At 42.7% G+C, this 26,052-nt stretch overlaps 1 protein-coding gene across 1 annotated transcript; it reads left to right on the top strand.

The window, feature by feature from the left end:
• Window positions 1-3,925: 3,925 nt before the first annotated feature.
• Window positions 3,926-25,682, top strand: LOC124151008. The gene is made up of 14 exons (XM_046523236.2): window positions 3,926-4,061; window positions 6,363-6,544; window positions 7,805-7,875; window positions 13,964-14,042; window positions 14,981-15,031; window positions 15,593-15,965; window positions 16,627-16,803; window positions 17,901-18,026; window positions 18,674-18,725; window positions 19,668-19,808; window positions 20,826-20,906; window positions 21,183-21,267; window positions 22,230-22,327; window positions 24,193-25,682. Exons 2-14 carry the CDS (start codon window positions 6,424-6,426, stop codon window positions 24,367-24,369), a joined length of 1,632 nt encoding a protein of 543 aa, XP_046379192.2. The 5' UTR covers window positions 3,926-4,061; window positions 6,363-6,423; the 3' UTR covers window positions 24,370-25,682.
• The last annotated feature ends 370 nt before the right edge of the window (window positions 25,683-26,052 follow it).

Below are 26,052 nucleotides of genomic sequence, written 5' to 3'. Positions count from 1 at the left end.
AAACATATGATCGCTTGTTCGAATCCCGGTTCGCCTCGTTTATGTTTATAGGTTTGTCAGCACCATACCCGTTTTCATGGGTTTTCGCCAAAGTGGTAAACGTCAGATGGCAGATTTGCATCACTAAGGGCTTCCTCCCAAATAAAGCTGTGATATATCTGGAATACTGTTAAACCAAACACACTCGTCCGCAATGTCCAACCTCTCCAGGTAGTGTGTGTGACCCCCAGCGCCTCTCAGATTTTGAACTTTAGTGCCAGCACCATGTTGGCACAGGTTAGCTTTCTCAACAGTACAGGAGGCACGGGTGGCCCAGGCGTCTTGTGCATAGTTGCGTCCCTTGGGCACTTCAGAAACCTATGATTGTGGGTTCGAATCCCGGTTCGCCCCGATTGTTTCTAGGTTTGTCAGCACCATACCCATGCTCGTGGGTTTCACCTAAGTGGTAAACGTCTGAGACCTGCATCACTTCAGGATTTCCTCCCACATTAAGCTGACACGCCGTGATATAACTGTAATACTGTTAAAAGCGGCGTTAGAAAACCAAATTCACTCGCTCGACGGTACTCTGACAACCTCATGTTCTGTAACACTGTTCCTAGAGGTTCGTATCCCAAATCAAGCAAGCATGGCATGTGTAAATAGTCTACATATAAGTACGTATATATAATAACTTAAGTTGTGGAATTGTGACTAAGGACAAAGGGAAATTCAAAGATTTGAGTATTGTAGTACATGTGATCCAAACGATTTGATTTTCGTCAGTCAATATGGGATGATACCGACATTCACGTCGGCGTGGTGAATAATAGGCACCTATGACTTGTAAAATCGCTCGGGAACATCCCGGCCAATTATCCCCGGGAAGCAGATGTGTTGTATTGATTTGCTTCGTGTACAGTGTCGCACTACTGACCTCAGCTGATATTTGATGTATGGGCGTGACAGATGTCTCAGTATCAGTATGACCCTATTTAACCGACCCGTGCTTGTGAGAGGAGACTAACAGGATCGGGTTCATGCATGTTATCGTATCCCAATTGCGTGGATCGATGCTCATGATGTCAAAACTGGGCTGTCTGGTCCCGACTTTATTATTTACAAACCGCCGTCATATTGCTGAATGCGGCGTTAAACAACAAAAACCCCATTCAAACCTGAATTTGTCAGATTGTGAAGATTAGTACCAGTATCAGGATCATGTGATCAGCATGCTTAAAATTCAACCTTCGTGCAGATGCTGAACTACAGGGGTTATGGATATGAGCCGGATTTTTGTGGAAAATAACATTTTCAGCACATTTATCATGCACAGACTTGTGGTCTAGTTGATTAGGGCGGAAGGTCGGTGGTTCGACACCCGGCCGCGTAATACCAAAGACATTGAAAGATTGTACTTGTTGTTACCCTGCCTGGCGCTCGGCATTAAGGGGCTAATACGAGGACTGGTCGGCTCGGAATCAGTATACTGTGACTGTGTGGGGTATTCATGTTAAACTGCGGCATGGTATCTCAGTGGGCTAGCACTATAAAACTGGCATCAGTCCGGACTTGTACCATCGTGCGCGAACGCATACGCATACGCGCACACATATACTCAATCCGGGTTAGATAAGGTCTTCAGCAACCCATGCTTGCCGTGAAAGGCAACTATGCTTGTCGTCAGAGTCGACTAACAGGATCGGATTGACATGATATCAATGTCTGAATTGTCTGGTCCAGCCTCGATTATTTACATATCCCCGTCATATGCTGAGTGCGGCGTTAAACAAAAAAAAGTAGAGATATTGAACTGGATGACCACGCCCTGCTTATGATCAGTATGAAACAGCTGTCTCAAATAACGCGAACAATGTGTTCGCCGTATAATGAAAGTGATTTTTAGCATGCGCAAATCGTGCATTCAGTTGAATTCCCGCTTGGACTGCATGCATGTTCGGCATATCAATAGTCGCCAGTTCGGAAGAATAGTCGGAGAACAGATGTCCCCTTGATATGAATCCATGAGGAGCGAGCACGCTATATTGGTCTGTTCAACTGGCTTAAACATACTGTATTTCCTCTATTAGACGCCCTAACGTCTATTAATAGCTTCTAATTTAGAAGAGTGCGTGTCATCCGACGTCTATTAGAGACCGACGTGCATTAGAATCCAGACGTCTAATAGTAGAAATACGGTATGAATAAATGTGACAGGATAAACTTTCACACTTGGCATTGATATTTTAACGGCGTCTACAAGTCTTAACAAAGTTCCTTGATGTCAGTAATGTTCGTCATATATATATCAGCACTGCTAAACAAAACAAAATCTAATTGAACAACGTTTTTTTTAGGGACAGAAGCTATGGGCGGGTGTGCAACCACAGGACCATGCATGTAACTAACAATAATAAACAAACTCGCAGACGAGGCCGAAGGCACGTTTTTTTCAGAATTTGTTTATTATTATTATTATTATTATTATCAACGGAGAACCCAATCTCAACTGAACTGCGTGGCGCGTGACACATGCACGTGGAGTTCATCCTCCATGCATGTATTCCTCGTGCACCACGTCGACACAACACTTCACCGCATGTGTTCACATAAATAATTTTCACTTTGCCTGAACAAAACTGAAACTGCCTAACGGTGTACAGTCGGCCCGCAGCAAAGCGACATACGCACAACCGACTCTCCCCACGAGCTGACTTTCCATCCTGCTGCCGGCAGTATCAACTGCAGGGATCTTTCACATCCGCCGTATCAGTTGCGTGGGCCTGATTTTTCCTGTTTGTTTAGCAGAAGTAATAGTTTCATAATTCCACCACGGCCCGTTCCACTTAGCGATTTAGCACTGAGATGACCGCAACTCCCATACTTTAACATATACCGTAAATCCTTTTTATAGACACCTGCCTTTAAATGAACGCCAGGGCGTCTATTCAAGAATTTACGGTACATAGGATAGTCGAAGCACTATGATGTCCCTGGTCATAAAAACACGATACTTTTTTGTCATACGTTGAAACAAGTATTCCATACACAGTTCTTAATTTCAGCTAAATAGATATACAAGGCTGAACAGCTGATAAATAAGTAAAACCTATTTCCATGTTGACTATTTACATTGCGCATGCAGGCCCATGTGACCGTTTCTCAGAGTGAAACATACAAGCATATGAGATATTCACAATTATATTTATTCTAAATCCAACAGACTAAACAGATTATCCAGTGTACTCTGTCTCCATTGTTTTGTGATAGATAGCCTGGACCATATACCTTTCGTTGCGACAGTGACGTCGCCATCTCCATCTCACTTACCAGTCATCACTAACGTTTTGATTGAGGCCTATTTTACCGTCCTGTCATTCGAATCGTGCTGCTCAAAACGAAGCAGGGAAGGTGGGTTAGTCTTTGGTTAAAGCGTTCGCTCGTCACCCAAAGACCAGAGTTCGATTCCCAACAAGGGTACAATGTGTGAAGGCCATTTCTGGTGTTCCCTGTCGGGATATTGCTGGAATATTGCCCAAAGCGGCGTAAAGCCATACTAACTCACTCACTCAAAATGATGGTAGTGAATGGTTCCCTGGATAAACGAGGATGTAACAGATGATATATCACAATTTACCACATACTAGTAATAAGTATTGGTATCACATCTTTTGTATAGAACTAGATCTACAAGTAGATTCTACCTTGCCCCGGGGTGAATTGAGTATTTGATATTGGCGAGTGAGTTTGGTTTTGCGACGATTTAGCAGTATTTTAGCTATATGAAGGCGTGGGACAAGAATGGGGTTCACACGTTGTCTCCGTGTGAGTAATATCGAACCTGGTTATCGGCGTGACGAGTCAACGCAATTCCTTCGACAGAAACATACAAACTCCATTGACCCGGGGCAGATTGTCCGAAGACCATCATCACCCATCAAGCAGAGAAGGGAGCAACACCTACCATCTTCGTCAATGACTGCTCCCTGAGAGCCCGGATGAATATGACAACAAACTCAACAGGTGGTTGAGAATCGACACATGTTTAACTTCACGCGAACTTACACACCACGAAACGCCGGGTAAATAGCAGCTTTGTTTTCTTGTTGATGCGGAATTATTCCACACTTTTGAAAGCTGAAATAACTCACGGACGCATATTTGTACAATTATTTCTTGTTAATTTCGGCAGTCGAATCGCGAAAACTTGAACTCATTGGAGCTTTCAAACATTTTATTTGGATGATACTCTATACAGTTTGTTTATCCTGTGTAATTAGTAGTGCAATAGTCACGATACGGTTTTTCAGCCCTCTTGAAAGGGGGATCCTGACCTCAATGTTACAACAGAAATCGCTTATCAGCTGGTCAAGGAAATACATGTGATCGTACTCCGTGTGGATTCAGGGCTAGCATAGACCCAGATGCAGTACCGGTGCGCTCTATCAGCGATAGAAATTGACACTAGTCCTGTAGTCCTTGCCAAACTGGCCAATAGTTAAGGTAACGTAAGGACCAGTAGAAATTTGCAGTTTAAGGGTTTTGATATTTGTTATCGTCATAGGGGCGGTCGGGTAGCCTAGTGGTTAAAGCCTTCGCTCGTCACGCCGAAGCCCCGGTTCGATTCTCGACATGGGTACAATGTGTGAAGCCCATTTCTTGTGTCCCCCGTCATGATATTGCTGGAATATTGCTAAAAGTGGCGTAAACCGCATTCACTCACTCACTCACTGTTATGGTCATAAGCATGATAAGGATGTGGACTAAAACTGTTAAGTTTCTTTCGATGTCTATGCTTCTCATGAGTGCACATTAATCATGATCGGATGGTGACATTGTGTGGCATGTATTATTGTGTGTGTCAGTGTGTCAGTCATGTACATGCGACTTTACAGGTCATTGTGATGTTAAGTTTGATGGGTATCGGCGCGATATAACACTATAAAACGTGAACCAGTGCAAACTACTATTGAAATGTGCAACCTAACATTAATGTCTACATGCACCAAGTGCGTGTAAATAAAAAGCCAATCTGACTAACCCTTACTTTTCCACAAAACGATATTTGAACACTCTAAATATTGCTAAAGTTTATGTATCGTACTACATCACTAATCCCTGTGTTATGTGTAATTTATCATGCTTTCTTGGGCTGGACATGATCAAACTGTGGGTAAAGCTACTTCAAGGTTATGTGCACATGTTCCCCGGCCAATACTTTTACCGCAATAAAGTCATTATTTTATGTAATATCTTACGTAATGTCTTTAGAGAGATGAGATCATATGTATTTAGACTAATGTTACGCATCTATATTTCAAACTAGGTTTTCATGTCAAGTTCTTTAAATCGAGCCCTGTGGTGTTCCTTGCCTCAAATTTTAAAAAAACACCATAACCCCTGACTAGAAGTATTAAAAAGTCAGTTATGTAGGGTTAGGTTTCCAAATTATTCCAGCCATATTTGAAAAAAAGGGTAACAGGTGGGAATCTTTCCATGTAAAGTTGACATCTGCATTAAACAACATTCACTTACTAATCCTGTGCTTTGTGCTGACGAGGTCAGCCTGGTCATAGCAGTGAAACACACATGATAAGCTATGCAGAGTTGTGTCCCTTAGTGGTTGCTAATGGTAGGTTCAAATCTCAGATTTGTCCTGATCCATGGTTTGTCTGAGCCATACCTGGCCTCCTTGTTTTCACCAAAGTGGCAACTGTCTACACCCTGTGTCACCTAAGGTTTCATTGCTACATTGTATTAGGAGGTATTTTGGCACTGCATTCAATGTAACAGTGTAAAAGAAAACAATACATCTGTTAAAGTCTCTTGATCCTCTTTCTTGGTCATGTTTTGTTATGACTGAAAAAAACATGACACCTTTACCATGTCTACAAAGCCATAACAAGACTTATCATTGGTGGTGCGGTCGGGTAGCCTAGTGGTTAAAGTGAGTGAGTGAGTCACGCCAAAGACCCTGGTTCGATTCCTGACATAGGTACAATATGTGAAGCCCATTTCTGGTGTCCCCCGCCGTGATATTGCTGGAATATTGCTAAAAGTGGTATAAAACCATACTCACTCACTCATTTATCATTGGTTATGTAAAGAGCATGGATTGGGAAATGTAATTCCAATGTCCTTCGCTACCAACATTCTCATAATCTGCCATGCTTACTGGTGGCGCTGTGCTATTTCTGCCATTATGGGAGGTAACTCTATTGTTTCTGTTCTATTTATAGATTATCGCAATCTCACTAACTGACGATTCAAGTATCGTGTGTACCTAAGTATCGATGATATCTTAAATATCAGTGAATTGTTATAGCCATAGTCAACATGTATCCATAGTACGAGGATTGGATCTGGAACAAGATGTGTTTCAGCATTGCAGATGATATGGTACATGGGGATGAGACGGGAGCTTTGTCGACCTAAGGTGATGTGATGTCGGGAGATAAACCTCTACATGAGTTACTGACGCCATCTCACAGCCCGACCTGCGCCAGTAAACCCACACAGCTTACACTATCACCACACAGGGCTGATTTGAGAAGGAGATCTAAAAGTATGTACAACAGGCTGTATTTGACAAATCTCATTAATGAAACATATCTTTTACTCTGATACGAGATCTCTGTGCGAATATCAGAGGACACTTCCATAAATGGTCGTGTTAGGTGAACCCTGATTGGACAACTTAGACACACAATCTAAATTAAAGATGCAAGGAGTCTTGAGCCAAAAATAAACTACTCAACACCCGTGAAGATCCGGGGTAGAATAGGTCTTCAGCAACCCATGCTTGCCGTAAAAGGTGACTATGCTTGCCGTAAGAGGCGACTAAGGGGATCGGGTGGTCAGGCTCACTGACTTGGTTGATGCATGTCATCGTATCCCAATTGTGTGGATCGATGATTATGATGTCAATGACTGGATTGTCTGGTCCAGGCCCGATTATTTACAGACCACCGTCCTATATATACTACTCAAAAGAACTGTAGGACCACCCTATTATTTCAGATTAACTACAGTAATGTGTTTAGCTTATTGCACCCCAACAGTATTGGATATATGGTTTGTCTGGCTCAGAGTGGATTGATTACCATCTTCCCGAGGCAAGAGAGTTAACTAACTATAAAAGTCCAGTTTCCACCCTGTTGAACTATGCTGGTATTATGGAGTTAGCTTTTGGCTGGACTAACGAGTCTATGCATAGTCCAATCACAATCGCGCAACAAAATCAAAATCCGGTTCGTAAACTGTCGTGCAGATTTCGATCGATTGCAGGATTTGCAAAGCATGTGCACCGCCAACTCGTTGTCAACAGATATTTTCCAAATCTTTTCATGTTTTTAATCAAGGTGCTCATGTGATTTGATGCACTTGGCGATGTGAGGCCCATTTTATCACAAAAAAGATCTCGATTATCGATCAGATCGTCTTGACCAGGCGCCGCCATTTTGTTTCAAGCAAATGCAAGTGATACGAGAGGTGGAATCTGATTGGTACATAGGAGAGGCATAGAAATTACAAAATTCATAATAGCCTCTGGTGGCGCTACGACCGAGCCCAGGAATTCCAGCCTAGTTCGCCATGGTGGAAACTGGACTTTTGAAGTCAGTTAACTCGCTTGCCTCGGGAAGATGATTAATTACAGGCTCTTGTAATATAGCTGAAATATTGTTGACTGCTAAAAACATATAAACATACAGGTACCTGTAATGTGTTTGTTTCTTTCCTCTGTATCTGACAATTAAGATATTTATTATGATTTCTTGTTTTGTTGTTATAGGTTTATGATCTTGTACTTTTCTTGCACTTCTAGGCCCGAGTTCACTACACCAGGCTACTCAAGTGCGACAGACACCTTGGGAAAACTTAAGCCAAGAAAAACTTGTTAGTATCACCGTAATGCTAATATAAAATGAAAAAGTGAACACTTCAACAACTTTTTATTGACGATACCCTGAAAATCCTTCATCATTTTCTGTCAATTATTCATGTTTTAGTCTGTTTTCAGTCGTACAATTGGGTATCTCATACCTCTAGTCGCAGGTTAAAAGGAAGCCAGAAGCTGGAATGTAAACAATAAACTTGTTTCCGTCCGGTTGCGCACGCACCTCCCGATGACATGCCACAAATCTCTCAGCGCGCCTCAGAGCTGGTCGCTCGAGAAGGACTTTCGCGATAGACTGCTAGTTTGTATTCTACTAGTACTTATCGTGTGTTTACAGTTGTTGTTCTAATACAGTAATAATAATATGTCTTACCTGTAGGCTCCTGGAATGTAATCCTTGGTAATCCATTGTTTGGGTTCAACACGTGTTTCACTTGATTATACACGTGGCAACATGTCGGGCATTTGTGCCTCGTGTCAAGGAAAACTGTCTAAAGTAGATCCTCACAAGTATTGTCCTTCCTGCATAAATAAGGACGGGTTTTCAACGTGTTCGTGGAATAAACGTTGTAAAGAATGTGAGCACTTGTCTTCTATCAGCTTTAACTTGTATCTTCGTGCGTTGGCGAAGCGGGCTGCTGACCAGCGCTACAAGCAGAGGAGGTCATCGGGTGGATCCTTGGACTCTGCACCCCATCTGGCCCTGGGGGTGGCGCGTCGGCCACACCCAAGAAATCAGTTGAAAAAGACCCGCCTCAGTCAACTTATGTTTTCGACAAGACACGTGACCGTTCGCCTGCTGATGATACTACCCGCACGACTGATCTTCGTCAATCGGTTGATCGAGAGCGTCACTCAGCCACCCCCGTTACGACGGGACCGGGTGGTGATGAGGACCACGAGGGGACTACGGTCCCAAGTCGGTCCTTCTCTCGTCCTACCTACGACGTGCGGGTCACAGTGAACACAGATCCCTCTCTAGAAGTTGTTCCCGTTCACGGGACGACAGGTCGAGTGCTTCGTCGAGAGACAGTAAACAACACGAGGACGTTCGTCGCCTTCGAGGTCGTCGGGAGTTCGATTCGGACGATAACTACAATGGGGATCGTAGTACTTCTACAGTTAGAGATCGTAGCCCTCGCCCCCACGGGGACTTGCGACGCTCTCGAAGGGAGTTTTTGGGAGATCAGCGTCGTAGAGATAATGATCGATCGTCACCCTCGTCTCACTTTCATATCGACCCGGCTTTGATAGGCCAGATGACGGCGGCGGTACTCGCCTTGACGGCGTCGACCGAGAAGGGTTCGACTACGTCGGAGGTCCATGGACCATCGTCCTGTACACCGGTTCCTTCATCTACGCCTACACAATCGACGTCGACGATGGATTGTGACGACAGCGTCGTAGAGATAATGACCGATCGGCACCCTCGTCTCACTTTCATATCGACCCGGCTTTGATAGCCCAGATCACGACGGCGGTACTCGCCTCGACGGCGTCGACCAAGAAGGATTCGACTACGTCGGAGGTCCATGGACCATCGACCAGTACACCAGTACCTTCATCTACATCCACACAATCGACGTCTCCTCCCGATGTCTTCAGAGCCATGGCTCACGATATGGACCAGAACTTGCCTCTGCTCTGCCGGGGCAGAGTTTCAGCAAACCACCTGTTCGATCGCGTTACCCGATCTCTGGCATGCCATTTTCGTCACTCATGAGAAGGGACTTGGATTGGGGGCTACTCTTCAAGAAACCAGCGCCCTCCAAGATTCTTGTAGTAGACAGGCATTGGGGATCCATGGACACTGCTGTTCGTCTCCAGCTACAACCGCTTGCTATGCTGTCGACAGCGAGCCAGCGGGGGAGGTAGTGAGGTCCCTTTTCCCCGCCGTCACCGTCGTCGGAGCCTACTACCTTTAGACGAGCTACCGGTAGGGGGAAGACTTCATCACACGGATCATGAAGACGGTTGTAGAATGGCTCCATCGGCAGGCGATCAGGGTCGCCTTCTACCTAGACGAGCCGTCTCCTACGGGCGACAGGCTCACTAAAATACCGGAATTGCAGAAAATTCTACGTGCCTTCATGGTTGAAGATGAGTCACATTAATTCCGACTGCCGGCCTGGGACCTCGATATCGTTCTGCGCTACCTGTCTAGTTAGACTTACGAGCCTCTCGATCAGGTCGCCTTCGACATTGTCTCAGACAAGAAGTACTGCTCGTATTTTTTAGTTACCTTGTATACTGCGAGTTGCTCTGTAACTAAATTATGCGCCGACCACACTTCGATCGCAATTCATCTGACGTGTGCAGTTGTCATGTCGCATCGATAATTTGTTGTGTGTCGAAGAGCATTAACCATGCTATTTTTCGTTACCTTGGATACGACGAGTCGTTCTGAAACTAAATTATATACCGTCCACACTTCGATCGCAATTCAACTGTCGTGTGCAGTTGTCCTGTCGCATCGATAATTAGTAGTGTGTCGAAGAGCATTAAACATGCTGTTTTAGTTACCTTGCCTACGACGAGTCGTTCTGTAACTACATTATAAGCCGACCACATTTCGATCGCACCTCAACTGACGTGTGCAGTTGTCCTGTCGCATCGATACTTACTTGTGGGTCGAAGAGCATTAAACATGCTGTTTTAGTTACCTTGTATACTTCGAGTTGCTCTGTAACTAAACTATACGTCGACCACTTCGATCGCAGTTCAACTGACGCGTGCAGTTGTCCTGTCGCATCGATAACTAGTTGTGTGTCGATGAGCATTAACCATGCTGTGCGTTTGTGATAAACAATTTGTCTCGTCCGTGCATCTGGTCGAATGTTCTATTGTCACTACAGGGGTGAGGAACTTGGTACATTCGACGTGAAAGTGGTCACTTCTGGATTACTTTCCAGACCCTCCTTCCAGTGTTCCGTCGAATTCTACCCAATTGTACGACTGAAAACAGACTAAAACATGGGTTTTTCAGATTAAAAACGATGTTTTATTGGTCTGTTTTCAGTCGTACGTTCCCACCCAGCCATCCCCACTGGGAAGTAATCCAGTCCAGTCCTGCTTGATGGCTTATTCTTCGAGATTTGTGGCATGTCATCGGGAGGTGCGTGCGCAACCGGACGGAAACAAGTTTATTGTTTACATTCCAGCTTCTGGCTTCCTTTTAACGTGCGACTAGAGGTATGAGATACCCAATTGTACGACTGAAAACAGACCAATAAAACATCGTTTTTAATCTGAAAAACCCATTTTTAGTTGATACTTGGTCATTTTAGTTGACCCCCTGCAAAAGTAAAATGAAAAATAAAATTAACTGAAAAAGCATTATTTTTAGCTCACCTGACTGAATGTTAAGTGAATTTATGTTGTGACCTGTTTGTCCGACGCCTGTTGTGTGTCATAAACATCGACCAAACCATTCGACCAATGAAGCTAAAACATCACATGCTTTTTTCCATCACCCGATTTATTTTCCATCACCCGATTTGTTCAAAGCTGATTTTCAATATGATGCCACGGGATACATGTTAACAAGCCTATTTATGGCATTACACAACCTGTTTTTATTCACACTGGAATGAAATTTGGTACGTGTGTTTAGTAGTGGGCTCAACATATCTCTGCTGTTTTTGTGATATATAATTTTGATCTTGATTCAACCTTTGCCTTTTGATGCACTGAATACTGAAACTTATTGTGACCATTACTCAACCCTTTCTGTTAAAAATGTAATGACATTTGGCATATGTGTAGTTAGTAGTGAGCCTCCATTTTTCATGATATTCTCTGTTGTTATTTTGTTGTGGTCTTTTTTTACCTATGCACTTTGGCCATGCTCCTGAATTATCTTAAAATGCATTTCCTCACACTGAAAACATCCCCTCGGAACCACTGGACCAATGTATGTGAATCTTCACATGCTTGTTCCCACCAGTGAAGAGGGGCGGTCGGGTAGCCCTGTGGTTAAAGCGTTCGCTCGTCACGCCGAAGACCCGGGTTCGATTCCCGACATGGGTACAATGTGTGAAGCCCATTTCTGGTGTTCCCCGCCGTGATTTTGCTGGAATATTGCTAAAAGCGGCGTAAAATCATACTCACTCACTCACTCACCAGTGATGATACCTAAATTTGTTCAAGAGAGTTAAATGTGATTTTTAAAATGGCTGCCATGGCAATCATTTTGGAAGAGCTGTTTATGGCTATTACTCAGCCATTTGTTTTAAATGGAATGAAATTTGGTACATGTGTAGTTATTAGTGGGTCTCAACACATATTTGGCTTTTTTGTGATATTTTAAGTTTTTACTTTGTTTTGATCATGCTCTTAAATTCTCTGAAACACAACACAAAATTGATCTTTGAACTAATTCAATGCCTCTGTGATTTATTTACCATACATCAATAATGCCTGTGTTATGTGTAATTTATCATGCTCTTGGGGGTTTGACATCATCAAACTTTGGGTACTTCAAGATTATGTACACCTGTTTCAACTTTGTAATTGATGGGACCAGGGTGCAACCTGGTTTTGTCGGGTGCAACTAGGTTTCCATGTCAACTTGCACCTAGTGCAAGTTAAATCAAGTTCCTTAAATCGAACCCAGCCAAAAATAAGCAAGGTCACACAAACATGAGGGACCACTCTGAATCCCCTACAGGGAAACTAAATAATAAGTAGTTTTCAGTAAAAGTCCACACCTTATTTTGCTTTGTTTATGGCCAGGGCGGAGTAACACAGATTTGAAATTTGTTCAAAGAGAACTCACAGAAATAATAATGATGCCCCTTCACCATATTGCTGCATTTAAAAAAAATATCATCCTTGGTTGTCCAGGGTATTATGTCTCCATTCCATTATGATGAATAACCTGGATCTTTTCTCTTCCATAGCTTTGTTTTTCTTATTTTAATGGCACAGTGCAAAATTTGGCCATCCAATCAAATTATGGTCTTGAGCAAGTGGAAGTCTTAAGTCAGAGATGCGAGAGATTGTGATGATAACATCACTCCAGTGTTATTGTATCCCCATTGCGTGGAACGATGCTCATGATGTCAATCACAGGATTGTCTGGTCCAGGTTGATTTTTTGACTGATGGTTGTCATATAGCTGGAATATTGCTGTGTGCGGCCTTTAACAACAAACAAACAAAAATAGGAATGAAGCCATGATGGCGAAAGTGTCCAGTGTGTTTATCATGTTTATGCTAATGGAAATATAATACACTGCAGAGGTGAAACCACTGGTCATGTCTGACTAATCCGCAGGTCATTTCGGACTATATATAGTCTGGAAGGTAATTTAAGGTACCGACGTTTACTACAATATCTGAAAAACTATCGGACCTACTCCAGTCAAAGTTGGTATGAGATTATTAAACAGTCATACATAACTGGATATTACATTTAAAGACAATCGGTGCATGAATAAAAAATCTGTCTATTTAGCTATCACTATATTTCATCAACAACAAGACCTGTTAGTCACGGGTGCAATGAGCATTCATTGTAACAGACATCTGCATAATGCTACCCCTGCGTCACAGGGCCATATGACACACGTGCACGGGAATCACGCACGTTGAGACGCCCGATGCTAACACCGTATTCGTGCGTGCGTGCGTGATTCCTGTGCAACCTTTCGAGTTGAGTTGATTGGTTCAACTGTGGCATATGGCCCTGTGACGCAGGGGTAGCATTATGCAGATGGCTGTTTCAATGAATGCTCGTTGTCCAAACTATAGTCCAGACTATACTAGCTTATGGAACATCTAGATTTTGGTAGAAAACAACTAGTCCCTCTTGTTTTTCACTCGTCTCGGACTAACGGACAAGTGGCCGTGTCTATCCCTGCACTGGATATTTAAGATGGCTGAAAGATGAAACTAGTTGTCATGATGATCTACATGACAATAACCTGAGAGTGGGGATTATACCATGTGATCATTGCTTCCTCTTCATCCAAATAAGGAAGTAACCCGTGGTGTCGAATATAATGCCCGTGTTTGATGTTGGAGTGTCGGTGGTGATGCAGTGTGTTGTCGATGGTGATGCAGTGTGTTGTTGGTGATGCTGCAGGTCAGTACGTGGGCTGTTCACGACGTGGAGCAGTGGGTCAGGTCGAAGCAGCTGCACAAGTTCCTCCCTGCTGTGAACAGTAAGTGTCTCCATGGGGCGTGATCTCTCATTTCTTCACAATATGCCAGGGGCGGTCGGGTAGCCTAGTGGTTAAAGCGTTCGCTTGTCACGCCGAAGACCCTGGTTCGATTCCTGACATGGGTACAATTTGTGAAGCCCATTTCTGGTGTCCCCCGCCGAGATATTGCTGGAATATTGCTAAAAGCGGCGTAAAACCATACTCACTCACTCACTCACTAACTCTATCAGAACTCTATTAATTGTTTAGGGTAGCCTTGTGGTTAAAGTGTTTGCTCATCACACTGAGGTCCTGGGTTCAATTTTCCCCATATGGGTACAATGTGTGAAGCCCATTTCTGGTGACTCCTGCCATAGCTGGAATATTGCTAAAAGTGGCATAGAACCAAACTCACTCACTCATACACTTTGGATGTCACAGTTGATAAAAATAAGATTGATAGAAAGCCAAAACTTTACTGCTTCTGACAGGATTATTTATTGCCAATATTGTGTATTAAGGTCCATGTAATTGTAATCAGGTGTTTTACTCCAGTATGATACCGCTGTGTAAAGATCTGAGGAACGCGTCATGTAAACTTTCTTATCAGCCAATCAGGCTTCTAAATTCTCAGTACGATTGAGTGAAGCTTTCACACAAGCATTGCTGATTTATATATCTCAAAAATGAATATGATCAAGGAGTTCAGGATGCAAATTAATAAAGCTGTGCTATTACATTGTTGTGGATATTTTATACACCCTGTCGTTTATGAGCATCATGGCATCTACTGTGGAGGGTATATTTTGTGTTATGTTTTCTTTTGCCAAGATTGAAATTTACGAATCGAGGCAGTAGAGAAATGAAGCTGATTTGTTTTAACAAGCTGACATCTGACTGACTAAAAAAAGCACTATTGGACATGGTTTGATCATCTGATATGCTGGGTTTTGTTTCAGAGTATAAAGTGACAGGAAAGGACCTAATAAATTTGAATCTCAACTTTGTATGTAAGTGCCTTTTTCTGATAGATAGCATTGTAGGAATAGTGTATCTAATGATGGTCTTATGTACATTAGTAAATATTTTTAGTATAAGTAAATATATGCTAAGTATTTTATAAATTTTTGTATAATTATGAAATTGCATGGTGAAACTCAGTTATACAGACAATTTTAGGTGTCTGGATTAACGGGGTTCCTCTGTCTTAGATTATTGTGGAAATTTATTGAGGTGTGAAAGAATTGTATTAGAAAGCAGACATGTACTACGGTACTAAAAGGAAGTTAAAGAACACCTGATTCTTTTATCATGTTTATATTTCTATAGTTAATCTGTCATTCCATGAAATGTTCTTCTTAGGGATTCTGTGATTCTCTGATCTATTGTGGGTTTCAAATCTGTGCCATCTGTCTTTGTGGCAGAAATGTATAATCCCTTTACCCTGAAACACTGTGTAAGATATTATACATTCATTGTGTTGCCATGCAAGTAAACTCATATACATATGTAATATATCTGGGAGTAAACATGCCATAGGATGCCTGCTGACTTGGTTTTTATTGTTCAAGATGACAGTGATGTCTTACCAGTGGATCGAGAAGACCTGTTGTCTGAAGTATACAATCTCGTATCTCCCGGCCAGGTGTCAGGGAAAGTAGAGAGGAAGACTCGCTACAGTAACGCTCAGGAACAAGAGAAATATGCTGCAGCTATGCGTATAGCTCGATGTCGGGATAGAAGTAGTTCACCCTCCCTAGTTGTCTTTTCACGCAGTCCCTCACCAGGGGGCGCTTCGGTTCTCTCGGTTCCTGCAGGTAAAACAAGGTCAAGGTCAGAGTCTGGGGTGGATGGTATGTGGTCGGACTCCACTCCCACTGCCTCACCTGCCAGGAAGTATCTGAAGCGCAAGTCCACTCCTAATGCTCTGTTGGCTGCTAAGGGGTAACTGTCACATTTCCCATTTGAACGTAGTGCCGTAAAGTTTGAGAAAGATGCTTTCTGACTGGCTAATGCCGACTTCCTGTTCGTCATTTTATTGGTCGATTAAAGTTCCCAAATGGTCGTTCTGAGGTGACCTAATAGGATGTCCTCGGAAGCGAGCACTAAGATCCTATTTTAGTGAGATTGGCCTATGACATTATTCAATCAGACTCTTATCATAAAGGGTTTCATAATAAGCTGTGCCCTCTGGTGCTGTGTGTATTCCACACAGTGACGCAGCTTGTGTTATTCAATACGGCAAACATTATTACAGCACCAGACCTGTGAAGATCCGGGTAGAGAATAGGTCTTCAGCAGCCCATGCTTGCTGTAAGAGGCGACTATGCTTGTAGTAAGAGGCGACTAACGGGATCGGATGGTCAGGCTCACTGGATTATCTGGTACAGACTCAATCATTTACAGACTGCCTTCATATAGCTAGAATATTGCTGAGTGCATCGTTAAACAACAAACAAACAAAATATTACAGCACCACTTTTGCTTAAGTTTAGTTGAGTATTGCTAATATATAGGAATATTTTTGTAAAAAATATTTTCTTCCATGCCATTGATCTAGTTAAATAGGGAACACATTTGTATTTTGACAATACTGTTTGTTCAGCCTCTCAAGACGGCCGGCCCTGTTCGATGTGTTTCGAGCCAGTGGACCACAGTGTGTCCAGTGTTACATCATCAAGCGAGGGCAGGACGGGTACGACTTTGTGTGTGACGTCGCCAGCCACGGTGCAGTAGTTGTCAGGACTGTCTCTGAAACATCCCCCTTAAGGGTTGCAGACCTGTAAGTTGTTAAAATCATTATGATAAAAAATAAAAAAATTATAATAATAATACATGCATTTATATAGCGCAACAATTCACAAAATTAATATGCTTTGTGTACGCTTTAGCGACTAAGACTATTATAACAGAAATGTCTTCAGCTGAGGTTTGAAAGTGGAAATAGTGAGTGCAGATTTTTAATTTTTTTCGTCAGATTGTTCCACAGTGACTCTGCAGCGTATGAGAATTGTTTTGGCCGAAAGTACAAGTTTTAATACGGGGAACTGTAATAAAATGTGAATTTATAAAATTGATAGTATCAGATACCTATCTGAGTGAAGATCTGACCACACCTCCATGGGAAGGGACCAACTCCCTGGCGTAGTGGATTGAGTGTAGAGTGGACAGTCGGTGTTCAGTCCCAGGCTGCGTCATACAAAAAGATGTTTATGCCTGGCGCTCGACATTTAGGAAGTATACAAGGGCTGGTTGGCTTGGAGTCAGTATACTTTGTCTGTGTTGGATATCCATTTTTATTATCTCATTGGCCTTTACTATAAAACCAGCATTAGTCTGGACTAATACAAGCACACACAGAGACAGAGACACACAGAGACAGAGACACACAGAGACACACACAGAGACACACACAGACACACACACACACACAGACACACACACACACACACACACACACACACACACACACACACACACACACACACACACACACACACACACACACACACACACACACACACACACACACACACACACACACACACACACACACACACACCTGTAGAAGTGGTTTATCCATGACGTTAATCCCCATTACATCTCATCTCGTCTCACTCAGAAGTTATAGTATCATTGCATAAAATCTGATCTGAATAAGATAAAATCCTGTATTTGGGGTAACTAGATACTGTAAAGAACATTGAATAACATTTGGATTGCTCTGATTGCTGTAATAAGTTGTCCACCATGTTGGTCACACTATATGTCCCGTCAGGAAAACAGATTTGGACAATGGGATTTCTAGATATCCTAATTTTCGATAAGTGTGTTATCACTGTATTACAGTTATATGTGAGCCTCATACTACTGTTTCAGAATACTGGAAATGAATGGGATATCACTTATCAGGGGAGACAACTCTTCCTCTACAGAACTTTTGCTGGAGCGATTGATGCTCAAGTCTGATCAACTGCAAATGGTGGTTGCTAGGCAACACAGAAGGTAGAGTATGGAGCCAGAATGTCATTCTTTCACATAAACAGAACTCTTTCAATTTTTTCTCAACCCAAATTATGAAGAACAAGACAATTTCAGTTATCGGTTTCCCCATATGTGATAAATATATAACTGCCTCAAACTAGTTGGTCTTGGTTTGGTGCAGAATAGGTCTGCTTGTCTCCACATAGAGGTTCCAGGGCCCACATGCACAAAGCGATCTTAGCGCTACGACTATCGTAAGCCTATGTTAAAGTATGGGAGTTACGATCATCTTAGCCCTAAGATCGTTTTGTGCAAGTGGGCCCTAGAGGGCAGATTATGTTGCTCATAATGAAGGTTGATTGCGTGTGACCTGGCCGATTGCGTGTGACCTGGCCGATTGCGTGTGACCTGGCCGATTGCGTGTGACCTGGCTGATTGCGTGTGACCTGGCCTAGTGCATGGCATCATATACTGATGGCATGGATCCTGTCTCTGCAGTCAACCACTAGTTGTCATAGTACCACATGCTCATGCAAGAGTCAATTAATGTGATTGAACTTAAATCAAATACCCTCAAGATATATTCTTACTGAAATATGATACTGTACAATAATTGATATTTACAGTTTTTCTTTATGTTGGTTGTACTTTATGAGGCTGTTTTTCAGGAGTTCGGTGACAGAGTTTAACGACCCACGGAACACAGACCTCAATTTTAAGGTGAGTCACCCAATGATCACGTCTCTTTGTTGTTTGTCATTATTTATTCTTCTCATGGGGGTCCATGCCTGTGTCCCTGTGGTTACTGCCTTTGCTTGTCACACTGAAGACCCAGGTTCAATTCCACAGATGGGTACAATGGGTGAAACCCATTTCTGGTGTCCCACGCCATGATATTTGCTGGAATATTGCTAAAAGCGGCGTAAAACCATACCCACTGACTGTATCCTGGTGGGGGTATTTTGTCAATACATTGTGTGTGTACAGAGTATTCTATGATGGGGATTATGTCTGCTTAACCTGTCTGACTGTGTGACGTCACCTGTTCCCTGAGAAGATCCGGGGAGAGGAGACTAACTGGATCAGGTCGTCCGGCTTGCTGACTTGGTTGATACATGTCATTGTATACTAATTGCATGGATCGGTGCTCATGATGTCAATCACTGGATTATCTGGTCCAGGCTTGAGTATTTACTGGCTGGAATATTAAACAACAAACAAACAAACAACAAACAACATCACCCAATAAGTGGCAAACTAATTTAGGTATATGTGCCACTGTATGTCTCTGACAACGGAACATCTTATTTCATTGAGAAAAAATTGAACAAGATTGAATGCTATGTCACAATGTAGTTGAGTTAGGACGTCATAAACATGTGGTTAGTTGTTGTGTCATGTGGGGGATTGGAATTACCTTCATGTTAACAGTGTTCACGTGTTTGATGCCAAAATTGGGAAAAAGTTGTAATATCCCCCCCCCCCCCCCCCCCCTGTAAATACTAAATTGGGAAATAGAAAATATTCATATTGGGAATGTCATTTGCTGCGGACTTAGGGAAGAATATCGGCCCCTGAGCAGGTCTAGATATGTCGTTGCAATATGGATAATGCTGGAATGTTGATAAGACAAATACCCTATTGACTCCCTCGTGTTACCAGTTGAGTACATCTGAGCACCGATGGCAGCAGCTCAGGGACTTCCTGGTCGACCTCAAGTCTGAGAATGTAGATCCAAATCAGGAGATCCAGAACACATCCGCTGAGCACATCGACAGCGTGAAGGACAGCATTGCACTTCAGGTACCGATTACTGCTTGAACTGTTAGGATCAGTGAGTCCCTGTCGGGTTTCCAGGTTAGAATTAGGGGCGAAATGATACATCGTGAGTTTTATTCGGCGATACGATATGCGATAAGTTTTTTTCTGTGTTGATACAAGACGATACTCTTTTACTCACTACTCGTTTAATGACACCCAGCATTTTTATCAGTCAAATGTCACAAATGTGTTGTAATTAGGGTTTCAAGTTCACAACTTAAAATAGCCACTTTGAACATGTGTCAACAGCTAGCTTTACCTTTTGAAGCTGCTCTGAAATATTTCTAGTCAATAAATTTCCTTGGGTTTGATGTCAATATGCCTGTCACGATACGTATCGTATCATGACCGGGGTTCGATCCCTGACCGCGTCATACCAAAAGACATTAAAAGATGGTACTTGTTGTTACCCTGACTGGTTGGCTCGGAGTCAGTATACTGTGTCTGAGTGTTAAACTGCGGCATGGTATCTCAGTGAGCTAGCACTATAAATCGGCCTCAGTCCGGACTAGTACAAGCAGCCACACAAACACACACACGTACATGCACGTCGCTATATAAGTGCAATAATCTTGGACGCGACGTTAAACCCCATTTCACCTCACCTCACCAATATGAATCAGTGGATTGTCATGTCCAGGTTTGATTATTTATCAAATAGCTGGAATATTGCTGGACACAATGATCAGAGTGGTGCTGAGGTGGTGCAGTTTGCTGTGAAGAGTTGAATCCCCTATCTGTTACATCTGCAGATCATGGTTTCAAATTTACAGGACTGTCCTCATTATAAACCACAATCCTTGGTTTCCTTGGTGTGTAAATCTCAATGACTCAACTGAATCTGAAGTGAAAGCCGCTCTGTGATTCCCAATAGGGATTCTGGGTCAGAATCTGTGCTGGTTGTAAGAGGCTTACACTCACTCACTCACTCACTCACTCACTGACTCACTCAAAACCTATTAACGTAACTGTATTTAGTGTAGAAACGTATTTTCCCAGGAAGAAGTTCAACAACTGCAAGAAGCCTTGTCAGGCCATGCCACGAAGGTCAGCGGCCTTGAGAAAGCGCTTGAAGTCAAGGTTAGTATTCTGAAAAAAATTATTTACAGTAACGGGAATCCATATGATTTTGGTGTACAAGTTTATCCTGTTGAGACCATATAAAATGGAGATATGTGATGCAGCTGTGATGTATGTGATATAGGTGATATGTCTGTTATATTTCCACCTTTGCTTTCATTTGTACTTGTATATACTTGAAGGTCATGAATGACAAGATCTCATCCTGGAATTCCCAACTCACCTACCTTTACTATACTTGAAGGTCTTTAAGATTTTGTTTGTTTTCTGTCACAGGCTGGTGCTTTACTTAATGTGGAGAGACAGCGAGATGTTATCTTGGCAAAACTAGAAGCAATAACACTGGCCAAGTCAAACAAGAGTAGGTCGTCAATGTCGTCAACAGAATCATCTTCATCTTCATCATCATCATCATCATCATCAGTTGACCGCCTGTGTGGTCTAGTGGATAGAGTATTTGCCCAAGGACTGGTCATCTCGGAGTCAGTATACTGTGTCTGACTGGGGTATTCATGTTAACGTCTGAGGGATGGTATATCAGTGTGCTAGCACTATAAACTGACATTAATCCATGCCAGACCATCACCCACACACACACTGACACACACATGTACATGTTTCACACAATGCGACGTTGAGCCCCATTATCATCATCATCATCATCTTCATCATCATCATCATCATCATCAGAATCATTGTTCCACCATCATCCGTATCATCAACAGATTCAGCCTGGAAACCGGTAAGGCGAGTAGTGCATTCACTCATTCCGATGATGATATATACCCAATCCTTGGATTCTCATTCATTATGTTTCTGAATTATTGATGAAAGAGTAACCAAATCAAGTCACTTACAGGCATCATTAATGGGAAGAATATCTGTAGCACTACATAAGTGATGAGTGCATTGAAGGTTTGGGATGATATCTGTAACCATGGTAACACATGAAGTGACAAGTTTATTGAAGGAGTAGGATAAAATCTGTAACTGTGGTAACACTACACGAAGTGACGAGTATTGAAGGGATAGGAAAGTATTTGTAACCATGGCAACACTACATGAAGTGACAAGTGTATTGAAGAGGTAGGATGATATCTGTAACCATGGTAACACTACATGAAGTGACAAGTGTATTGAAGGGATAGGATATCTGTAACCATGGTAACACTACATGAAGTGACAAGTGTATTGAAGGGATAGGATATCTGTAAGCATGGTAACGCTACATGAAGTGACGAGTGTATGGAAGGAGTATGATGACATCTGTAACCATGGCAACACTGCATGAAGTGACAAGTGTATTGTCTGTGGGTATTTCAGGCCCAGGCCCCCTGGTGTCAGACACAGATGGGGACAGTCTGGGTGTGGGTCTGTATGCAGAGCTGATGGAGCACCTGGACCAGGAGACTGCATCTAAGGTGAGGTCAGGAGCATCAATCTGTTAGAGAGCAATCATTTGTTTTTCAAGGGGGTGACCAAAATTTGTCTAAAAAAGAAAATGAAGCCCCTGTTATACTGATTGTTTTATTTTATTGTATTTTCCCTCTACCAAAAACCACCCATATTTCCCCTCCACAAATAACCACCTATATTTCCCCTCAACCTATAACGCCCTACACCACCACCAACTACCTATATTTCCCCTCCACCAATAACCACCTCCATGTCCCCTCCAACAACCACCTATATTTCCCCTCCACCAACAACCACCTATATTTCCCCTCCACCAACAACCACCTATATTTCCCCTCCCCCAATAACCACCTATATTTTCCCTCCTCCAATATTCACCTGTATTTCCCCTCCTCCAATAACCACCTATATTTCCCCTCCTCCAATAACCACCTATATTTGCCCTCCAACAACCACCTACATTTTCGCTCCAATAACCACTTATATTTCCCCTCCAATGTCCACCTATATTATTTCCCCTCCAGAAATTACCACCTATATTTTCCCTCTGCCAATAACCACCTATATTTCCCTTCCACCAATAACCACCTACATTTCCCCTCAAATAACCACCACTGGAGGCCACGGGTGGCCCAGTTGTCTAAGGCCCCGCAATTCGCTGTGCAGAGTTGCGTCCCTTGGGCACGCCAGAAACCTATGAATGTGTGTTCAAATCCTGGTTCGCCCCATTTATGTTTCTAGGTTTGTCAGCGACATACCAGTGCTCATGGGTTTCACCGAAGTGGTAAACGCCTTAGACCTGCATCACTTCAGGCTTTCCTCCCACATTAAGCTGACACGCTGTGATATAACTGGAATACTGTTAAAAGCGGCATTAAAGTCAACTCATTCATTTACTCAAATAACCATCTATATTTCCCCTCCAACAACCACTTATATTTCCCCTCTAAAGAGCACCTATATTTCCCCTCCACCAATAACCACCTATGTTTCCCCCTACGTCAATAACCACCTATATTTCCCCTCCACTAATAACCACCTATGTTTCACCCTACGTCAATAACCACCTATATTTCCCCTCCACCAATAACCACCTATGTTTCCCCTACGTCAATAACCACCTATATTTCCCCTCCACCAATAACCACCTATGTTTCCCCTACGTCAATAACCACCTATATTTCCCCTCCACCAACAACCACCTGTTTCCCCTACGTCAATAACCACCCATATTTCCCCTCCACCAATAACCACCTATGTTTCCCCTCAATAACCACCTATATTTCCCCTCCACCAATAACCACCTATGCTTCCCCCTACGTCAATATCCACCTATATTTCCCCTCCACCAATAACCACCTATGTTTCCCCTACGTCAATATCCACCTATATTTCCCCTCCACCAACAACCACCTGTTTCCCCTACGTCAATAACCACCTATATTTCCCCTCCACCAATAACCACCTTTGTTTCCCCCTATGACAATAACCACCTATATTTCCCCTCCACCAATAACCACCTATGTTTCACCCTACGTCAATAACCACCTATATTTCCCCTCCACCAATAACCACCTATGTTTCACCCTACATCAATAACCACCTATATTTCCCTCCACCAATAACCACCTATGTTTCACCCTACGTCAATAACCACCTATATTTCCCCTCCACCAACAACCACCTGTTTCCCCCTACGTCAATAACCACCTATATTTCCCCTCCACCAATAACCACCTATGTTTCACCCTACGTCAATAACCACCTATATTTCCCCTCCACCAATAACCACCTATGTTTTCCCTACGTCAATAACCACCTATATTTCCCTCCACCAATAACCACCTATTTTGGCCATCTCTATCAACAGGAGGAGGTGTTGCAAGCTTTGAGAGAGACAGTGAAGGAAGCGACAACACAGAAGACGTACCTGGACAAGTTGATGTGTGTTGTGGTGGAGGAGGCATCATGGCTGCTTGACATCATCAACACCGACCTTGCTGACCTCAGTGTGCAATCACATGACAGCAACGAGGAGTTCTGCTGAGAGTTGTCTCCCTTCACTGGCAGTCATGGAGAATTGACACAAGAAATGGTTCTATTGATTTACTTGCCATGAAACAGTTTTAGTGCCTTAGGTCACATTTAGAATAATAGATATTTCTGTTGTTATTAATCAGTGTACTGTTGGTTTTGTTTTGATTTGCCTTTTAACTTACCAGGCCCACAATGGCAAACTTGAGTTTGCCTGTTGTAACAATTCTCTCTCCTTTCCATATTTAATACCTACTGCATTGATTGCAGTTTTGATATTTGAATTCAAATATTGTCACAATATGCCTTAACCAGTGGGGTCTGCTAGTCATAGGTTCAAACCCTAGACAGATACAATTATGGTTTTTGGAGACGTTGTTGACTCCGGTACTACAGCAATGAACCCCAGGTGCCTTTCTGTATTCACAAATGAGTCATTCAAGTTAGCCAACACTTTACCATTAGCGCTATCACAAATTATTTGTTCTTCTTTACCTTGTGACCAGCACCTGATTGTTTGCCTTTATACGCATGTGCGGTTACAAGTTTTCTGAGAAACTCATCTTGTACCGATTTGCCTCAAATAACATTGGTTTGATTTTTAAGTGAGGTGAGATAGCCAGCGCTAATCCTAACTCACAACACATTGGATCATAAAGGGGTGTTTGATAGGCAAGGGTGAAGAATGCTGGGCATTGTGGAAAAGTGTTTGTTTGGACAGGGGACCCAAGGGATTGATTTGGGGGTAACCTACCCTACACAACTAACCTGAAGGATTGAAGATGCATCTGAGATCAGTGGAGCAAGAGCTTCTGTCGAGCCAATGAGTGCTATCTATTTAGCTGTGCCCGTAAACTGCAGTGTTGCTAATTTTTCATCTGGTGCGTAGTTTTAGTACTGCCTTGTAAAGTGGTACATCATGTTGAGTGAGGCTGAAAAAGAAATACTGTTGATTCTCAGACACTACCAGATCGGTTATAACAAAAAATATAAGCATTTCAGATCTTCATTTTAACTAAAAAGATATCTGTATTATATAAATTAATAGTTTTTGTTTGTTTTGGTGTTCCGGTTACAAATTGATTAGGCACCCAGGTTAAATCTGCTTATGACAAATAGATGCTGCCTCCTTGTTTACAAATTCTTTGGATCTTCAAATAACTTTTGTTGGTCACGATACTGGTGAGGATTAGATATTTTTTAGAACTGTGAAGATCCGGGGTAGAATAGGTCTTCAGCAACCCATGCTTGCTGTAAAAGGCGACTATGCTTGTTCTAAGAGGCGACTAACAGGATCAGGTGGTCAGGCTCGCTGACTTGGCTGATGCATGTCATCGATCCCAGTTGTGTGGATCGATGCTCATTGTATTAATCACTTGATTGTCTGGTCCAGACTCAATTATTTCATATAGCTGGAATATTGCTGAGTGCGGCGTTAAACAACAAACCAACAACCAACAAGATATTTTTTAAAGAAGTACAGTGAGACCCCGAGTTTTACCAAGCCGTTGACAAGCTCAAAATGTTTCAAAACAAAATCTGTTTTAGAGGTCATTGACTGGCTGACCTCAACAAGAACATTTGGAGGTCTTTTAGGCTCCAGGTCTCTGATTTCTGTGTCTGTTGTTTGCTTGCTGTAATCTGTAGTGTTTGTGTTATGAACCTGCCAACAGCCCGGCAAGGGAAGCCAGTGAGA

The sequence above is a fragment of the Haliotis rufescens genome, unplaced genomic scaffold, assembly GCF_023055435.1.
Source record: "Haliotis rufescens isolate VD_foot unplaced genomic scaffold, xgHalRufe1.0.p SCAF_15, whole genome shotgun sequence".
NCBI classification, from domain to species: domain Eukaryota; kingdom Metazoa; phylum Mollusca; class Gastropoda; order Lepetellida; family Haliotidae; genus Haliotis; species Haliotis rufescens.
Note: the sequence above shows the minus strand (reverse complement) of the source record. Positions and strands in the feature narration are given on the sequence as shown.

Bases quoted from the DNA above. Each gene is read 5' to 3' on its own strand.
- LOC124151008 (XM_046523236.2), top strand. From the start codon at position 6,424: ATGTCGGGAGATAAACCTCTACATGAGTTACTGACGCCATCTCACAGC. The intron at 19,809-20,825 runs GTACCGATTACT...GTATTTTCCCAG, and splicing joins AGGACAGCATTGCACTTCAG to GAAGAAGTTCAACAACTGCA. The intron at 22,328-24,192 runs GTGAGGTCAGGA...CTCTATCAACAG, and splicing joins ACCAGGAGACTGCATCTAAG to GAGGAGGTGTTGCAAGCTTT.